The sequence below is a fragment of the Puntigrus tetrazona genome, chromosome 22 (assembly GCF_018831695.1).
Source record: "Puntigrus tetrazona isolate hp1 chromosome 22, ASM1883169v1, whole genome shotgun sequence".
Lineage (NCBI taxonomy): Eukaryota > Metazoa > Chordata > Actinopteri > Cypriniformes > Cyprinidae > Puntigrus > Puntigrus tetrazona.
Window position 1 is genome coordinate 896,629 of NC_056720.1, and position 7,592 is coordinate 904,220.

Sequence of the window (7,592 nt, forward strand, 5' to 3'; positions counted from 1 at the left end):
CTGAAACGTTTTGACATGTTGTGTTGCCCCGCCCCCTCCAGAAGCTCCTCCTCCTCCTGCAGCTCACGTTTAAGCCCCACCTCCATCGGATCATCCGCCAAATCTTTGAGCAGATCAAACCATTTATGACCCTTTGAAGGTGACATAGAGAGAATATCGACGTCGTACGCTTTACCTCGCGTGAGTTCGGCCGTGTTCTGCTGTTCGGTGCGCACCTGACGCATCAAACCCAGGTTCCTCTGACTGGCCTCTGTGTGGCACACCATGGGACGAGGATAGTCCTTGCCTGCGCACACACACACACACACACACACACACACGGGTCAGAACATACGAACCCAGTTTAGACAGCCTCAGCGGTGGGTCAGTCTGTCTGTACCGATGATGCAGCCGGCGCGGAGCTGGACGTCTTCTGGAGCTTTCCACGGCTCATAAATATACTGCGAAGGGAAGTTCTTCAGAACGGGCAGGTACTTCCTGTCAGACCAAAGAAAAAGTCTTGAATATTAAACAGTGGTGGGCGTGGCCGATCAAACATAAAAAAGCAGTGGGTGTGGCAGATCAAATGTAGACACATATGGATATTAAACAGTGGTGGGTGTGGCAGATAAAAAATGATGAATATTAAACAGTGGTGGGCGTGGCAGATGAAATGTAGATACTCATGAATATCAAAGAATAGTGGGCGTGACGTCAAAAGCAGATATTAACTGTGATGACACTGGATATTAAACGCCAGTGACCGACCAAATGTTGAATCATCCATATAAAATGAGTAATAAATATAAATATAAATAAGTAATAAATAGTAGGTGTGGCTTAACAGTGCAAAGTCTTCATCTTAAAGAGGAGAACAGATGGAGGAAGTGCTCATAATACCAGCCTCTGGCACGGTTCAAATAAGTACAAGCCAGAAAGGGAAGGGTTAAGTATAGAGAAACATTTTTATGGTTTTATAAATTTAGGATGAAGTCAGGTAGGAGTCAGGAGTTTTCAGCTGTTGATTATCACGTATAACAAATAATAAATGGATGTGGGCGAAGTAGATGCAGAACATCATTATTTGGCTTGGGCACCTGAGTCTGAGTCTGAGCACAGAGCACACTGAATATTAAACAGAGGTGAGTGTAAGCGATCAAACATGGAACTTCATGAATATTAAACAGGTGGGTGTGGCTGAACATCATGAATATTCAGCAGAAGGTAAATCAAACCTCAGATACTGTCCTTGAGGGTCGGTCCGGCGGCCGAAGCGCACGGGGCAGAAGATCCTGGTGTATTTGTGGAAGAACGCGCTAGCAGATAACCACATCCAGTTCCCAGCGTTCACGCTATAGTCCGCGTCCAGCAGGAACTCCTCGAACACCTGAGAACGGACACGGACACGCCTGAAATCCCTGCATGAAGGACTCCAGCACTCAAAAAGACCCGAAGTACCTTCATGCCCTCCTCCCAGCTGATCCACAGATCTCCTCGGGTCAGGAAGCAGGCCACGGCGTGCCGCGCCAGGTGATGGATCCAGCCCTCCTGCCTCAGCTGGGTCATGATGGCGTCGATCCAGGGGAAGCCCGTCTGAGCCTGACGGACCGAGACCAGAGGACGATACGGGCTTAAAAAATATATATTTCGATAACAATATTGATAATTAATTATCACCAGGTTTACTGGTGGACATCGCCCACCCCCAAAGACCTCAAACACGCGGTTCTCTTACGGTTCTCCATTTCTCCAGAGCCTCTGGATCCTGGTACCAGTCGATCTGCAGACAGATGGGGTTCCCTCGCATTTTAGTAAAGTTGGGCGTGGAGGACGCGACGGTGTAGAAGAACTCACGCCACAGAACCTGACCCTGCAGAGACACGGGCGGCAACGAGTGGTTCTTCGGCTGCGGATGAAGAGCGTCGGAGAGAAGACGTTAGCGGTCAACTATTTTTCTCAAATAGTACGCTAGTATTCAGTAGTGCCAGTGAAAACTTTACGAACTGTGTTTAATTTATATAGCAATAGTTTATACAGCAATTAAACTATGGTTTCAATAAACTCAAATCGACAATTTCACTTATTTTGGTGCGCTTAATGGTTAAAAAAACAATAACAACACAGTATTTCACGCAATATTTAACGTTAATATCGGTCGGTTGGAATAAACTGTATGCTATTGCTCTTAGCTTAGCTGCATGCTAACACGAGTCAGCTGGAATAAACCGTGAAGGCTAAATACGCGCTTAAACATTTCAATAAAATGTAGCATTAATGCATTACTTCACTTAAAATCATTGTAATTTTGTATATTAACATCGTTAGCTTAGCAACACGTTACCATCAGTTTCTATTGGAATCAACTGCCAGGGCTGCTTATATATTTAAATAAAATATAGTATTAACTCTGATTAGCCTAGCAACACGCTAACATCGGTCAGCTGGAATAAACCACAAGGGCAGATTATACACTTTAAAGGTCTATAAAACATTGTAGTAATGAATTAAAAATATCCTACTTTAACCAAAATTGTTAACGTTGTTAGCTTAGCAACACGCTAACATCAGTCGGCTGGAATAAACCGTAACGGCTGATTATACGCTTTAACGCTTCAATAAAATATTAAAATACTCATTACAATACACTACTTGGCTCAAAATCATCTTTTTGTTTATTAAAGTCGTTAGCTTAGCAGCAGGCTAACACGGTCTGGGATGCGTCTGTCGTCGTGTCGGTGTGTTAGCGTGCTGACCTGAGCGGAGACGCCGCTGAGCCGGTGGTAGAAGGTGCGGGCCGACAGACAGCCCAGACTCAGGTAGGGACTCAGGCCCGTGGTGCTCGGCAGCAGAGAGCTCGGGAGCGTCCGCGCTTTGGAGAAGTTCTCCAGCCATCCCTGCAGACACGAGAAACCTCGCTAACCAAGTGACTTAGCGCACACTTTAGCATCATTTCATAGTATTTAGTTGCTTTTTAATATTTTTTGTTTTCATTTTGGTAAATCTTTCGTTGTATCTTTTTAAAAATCAGCCTTTATTTCAGTTAGTCGCCAAGCCAAAATGTCAACGTATATTTCTATTTAGTCTATTTTTATTTCCACTTAACCTTATCCAATATTTATATTTAATTTCGATTTATTGTGAGTCACTGATATCTGTTTGTAATAAGTATTACTATTTAAAATTTAACTTATAATTTTATTAAGTCACCAAGACAACATTTCTCATTTAATTAATTAATATTATTATTATATTGATCTATATATTTATTTATATATCTATTGATATATTTTTGATCTTCCATCTATTACTTGAACAGTAACAGCATTAATATTTTATATATATTTATCAAACATTTTTATTAGTTTTATTTTTATCAAGTTTCAGTTGGCTGTTTTTATTCAAGATTTTAAGTGATAAATCTCAGATTTATTTATTCATTTTTAGCTTTGTTATTTATTTTAATTAAAATAAAAATTTAAATTAAATTAAAATAAAATAATTAAAATAAATTAAAATTAATTTTAACTTATATATATATATATATATATATATATATATATATATATATATATATATATATATATATATATATATATATATGTATATTTTAAGTGCATTTAATATTTTTACTTTATTCCAGCTTTGTAATAGTTTATAACAACTATATTATTGAAGAGCCGGACTAGCATCGATGCAGTGAGAGGACCTGACCTGACTCTGGAAGTGTTTGTGGAGTCTCTGGAGAGCGTGTGTCTCTCCGCCGGGCCACGACACCTCAGACGGGACGTCCAGACCCAGGTCAGCCGGAGACGGGACTCCATACGCCTGCTGGTGATCCGGCTCCACGGGGGTCCAGCATCTCCTGCGCCGCGACACAGAGTCACTGAGAGTCACACACACACACACACACACACACACACACACACACACACACACACACACACACACACACACACACGCTCCTTACAGGAAGTCCTCTGCGCCGACGTCCCGCACCGGTTTCTCCGGTTCACCCAAAACAGACAAAACATGCAGGAAGTTCTTGTAGGTGAGCGGAGGAGAGCCGCCGTTGGCCTTCACGATCCTGAAGAAACACCATCACAGCTCTTGTTAATAACGGCCACCCTTTGATTTATACTCTCTATAGCTTCGGTTTTCATCAGAGGTTTAGTGTTTTACGGCATTAGTGTGTCTGGAGCACAGCTGCGTCTGGAGAAACACACAACTATACACTGTATGGGTCGGAATTATACATTTCTCTTTGATGCCAAAAATCATGGGCCATGAAGACATCATGTACATTTATATCAATATACAATATATCATAACTTGCTTTACTAAGAACTTTAGAGATACAGATTTTGAGCGATATTTAGATTGATTTTTGCTCCCTCAGACTTTCTAAAAGTCGACTTAAAACATTTCAGTATCTTTAATTTAATTTTTTATTTTTAATCAGTTCAGCACTTCGACTTAGTTGCCAACACTTCTAACTTTTAAGTGTGCTGTTTTAAGCTAATATGTTCATTTATTTCATCTCTAGTTCACCGAGGCAGCGTTTCTCATTTATGATCAAATTCATTTATTTTTAATTTATTTTGTAAGGTTTACTTCAAGCGAAAATTTTAAGATTAAGTTGCACTCAACAGCGCCGATGCAAAGTCTTTATTTCAGCACTTAAACTTGTTTCAGTCGGCTCGCCGAGGCAACGTTACGAACTTTCGTTCAACTTATTTATATTTTACTTTAGTGTAGAACTGTATAATTGCCGCCCCAGAAGATTTGAATAGATTTAGTTAACGATAAAGCTACTGATTATTTAGGCTTTTGTCATTAATTTGAGTTCATTTAATTTAGTAAATTAAATTAAATTTGATATCGTTAAATAAAATATCGTATAATATTGTTAAATTTTATATCGTTAAATTTTATATCGTTAAATAAAATATTGTATAATATTGTTACATTTTATATTGTTAAATTATATATCGTTAAATTTTATATTGTTAAATTTTATAATGTTAAATTTTATAATGTTAAATTTTATATCGTTAAATAAAATATTGTATAATATTGTTAAATTATATATTGTTAAATTTAATATTGTTAAATTTTCTATACGTTTTATATGATATTAATTTGATATAATTGCACAATAATGCAAAAACAGTAGTTATTGTTATACAGCGTGACTAAAGAGATGCGCGCCTGCCCAGTGGCCCCAGCGTACACCTGCTAGCGGTCGCACCTCCTGACGTCGTAGAGTGTGTGCGACACATGCGTGTACGTCTGGAGTCCGCGCTCCTCCGCTAGCTCGTGTATTTCCTGCTCCATGCGGGCGTAATACGGCTCCACCTCGGTGTCGTAGCTGATCTGCGTCAGGCCCCAGCGGGTCACGAGGTCGCTCAGCACCGCCGCCGTCGCCCCGCGCACGACGTAGAGCCGCGAGCCTAGCGCCCGCAGACTAGCGTCCAGATCCTCCAGGCTCTGCAGGAGGAAGCGCCAGCGCAGCGGGCCCAAGCGCAGCGCCCCCTGCAGGAGCGAGCGGTCCAGGACGTAGACGGGGAAGAGCGCGGCCGAGCTCTCCAGCGCCCCCAGCAGGGTGGGGTTATCGTGCAGCCGCAGGCCCTTACGGAAGAGATGGAGGGTGCGGTGACTCATCACGCCGCTCTGGAACACAACGGGGAAACCTCGTTCACTGGACACGCCGCTTGACTACGGAAGAACGTTTCCGCCACTCGGTTTAAAGAGATTACTGCGAGGAAATAAGTCTGAATCGCCAGATATAAACTCACAATTGCGCAAAGTTCGAATTGCAAAAAATAAACTCAATTGCGAGGAAAAGTCAGAATTGCGTGATATAAATTAATAATTGCGCAAAAAAAGTTAGAATTGCGAAATATAAACTCAATTGCGAGGAAAAGTCTGAATTGCGCGATATATATTAACAATTGCGCAAAAAAGTTCGAATTGTGAGATATAAACAAATTTGTGAGGAAAAATGTCAGAATTGTGGGATATAAACACAATTGCGCAAAAAAGTCTGAATTGCGAGATATAACTTTACAATTGCGCAAAAACAGTTAGAATTGCGACAACTAATTTGCGAGGAAAAATTAGTTATGGGATATAAACTCACAACTGCAAGAAAAAAAGTCCGAATTGCGAGATAAAAACTCATTTGCGAGGAAAGGTCTGAATTGCGTGATATTAACTCACAATTGCACAAAAAAAGTCTGAATTGCGACTTATAAAGTTATAAAGAGCATATCATTTTTTTCCTGCTCAGAAGTGGTCTTTATAACTGGTTTATATCTTACAATTCTGAGGTAAAAAAAGGTCAAAACTAAAAGTGTGTGTCACGCAGTTCTGTAGGAAAAAGTCTGAACTGTGAGATAAAAAGAAAAGAAAAAATGGCACTAACTTTTTATTTCACTTTTTATTTATTCAGTGGCGGAAATGGATTCAAAACCTGGTAAGTGGTACTATCATGGCAAAGGTTAATTAACAAAGAAATATGTACAAAAAAAAGAGTATTTCAAACATATTATGGTCCAAAACATTGTAATAATGTGGTAAACTAAAACAAAACAAATCCCGTCCATACATTAACGATCAGGTCCAAAACATGGCATTATTAAATAATTGTTTAAAGGCACGACACTTCAATTATGATATAAACAATAAAGAAATGGCACTTCTATATGGATATGATCCAAATCATCACGATAAATAACAAAAATACCTAAAAAAATAGTCTTGGTTTAACAAGATTGAATCTCTATAATATATAATGCATTAATAATATATAAAAGGTGTATTACGATTCATTCACGAATCAGGACTTTTGTCTCCGAAATGTCATCCCACTGCACGCGTTTAGATGAATATGTTTTAATATGTTTTATTTTATAGTAATGTACAGAAACACGATGCAGGGTAACGATGATATTTATTAACGATCAGCAACTCTCACCCACCTCCGAATCGCCTCAGGCACAATCCATTAGTCGACGTCACCCAATTAAAAGTCAGAAACACGACCCGCGCGTTTCACCGAAATCACCGATAACTAGTTAATAATTATTAGCCGGTTATAACGTGGAAAGAAACGTTTCAACCGGGCGACGACGCTTACTTGACCGAATCCCGCCCTCCTCGCTCCCCTATTGGACGAGCGCATCCATATGATACCGGGATCTCGCGTCCGATTGGCCGCTGCCGCGCAGGATCGCCGTCCTCAGCTTGTGATTGGACGCCGCGACTGTAGCTCAGACGTAAAGCGCCCGGCATTCTCCATGTTTACAAACGTGAGACGGAATTCATCAGAAAGTAGATGCGCTTATAAACTGTTTAGTGTAAGCGAACGGTGTGGAGGAGCGACATAAACGAAATAACCACAGAGACGGGTGCTTTAGCGCGTGTACATGTATAAATATGTTTATATATGTACGTATAAAACTACCGAATGTAGGTCAAATCCCGCCCTCTAGTGGATCCGGACGAATCAAAACACAGCGTCAGACCCGCGCGTGCGTGTGACTGTGACCGCGAGATGGCGCTAAACCTCTTACAGTCTATCGTTCAAGCTTTTATTTTATTATTATAATTTA

General features: G+C 40.3%; 1 protein-coding gene across 3 annotated transcripts in view; it reads right to left on the reverse strand.

Moving 5' to 3' along the window:
- Positions 1-7,145, reverse strand: part of cry4 (cryptochrome circadian regulator 4) — a 7,546-nt gene extending 401 nt beyond the window's left edge. The window contains exons 1-11 of one of the 3 annotated variants that reach the window (XM_043223633.1): positions 6,960-7,144; positions 5,228-5,649; positions 3,947-4,063; positions 3,691-3,841; positions 2,733-2,873; positions 1,715-1,885; positions 1,438-1,578; positions 1,215-1,366; positions 380-477; positions 176-286; positions 1-103 (exon numbers count right to left, since the gene is read on the reverse strand). The exon at positions 1-103 is cut by the window's left edge and continues 401 nt beyond it. In XM_043223633.1, the coding sequence (XP_043079568.1) occupies positions 1-103; positions 176-286; positions 380-477; positions 1,215-1,366; positions 1,438-1,578; positions 1,715-1,885; positions 2,733-2,873; positions 3,691-3,841; positions 3,947-4,063; positions 5,228-5,640 (1,598 nt within the window). In that variant the 5' untranslated portion in view covers positions 5,641-5,649; positions 6,960-7,144. Of the gene's footprint in view, positions 287-379; positions 478-1,214; positions 1,367-1,437; positions 1,579-1,714; positions 1,886-2,732; positions 2,874-3,690; positions 3,842-3,946; positions 4,064-5,211; positions 5,650-6,959 lie in introns of those variants that run through there. The other 2 variants (XM_043223632.1, XM_043223634.1) reach the window with 2 other exon arrangements.
- Positions 7,146-7,592: the final 447 nt, after the last annotated feature.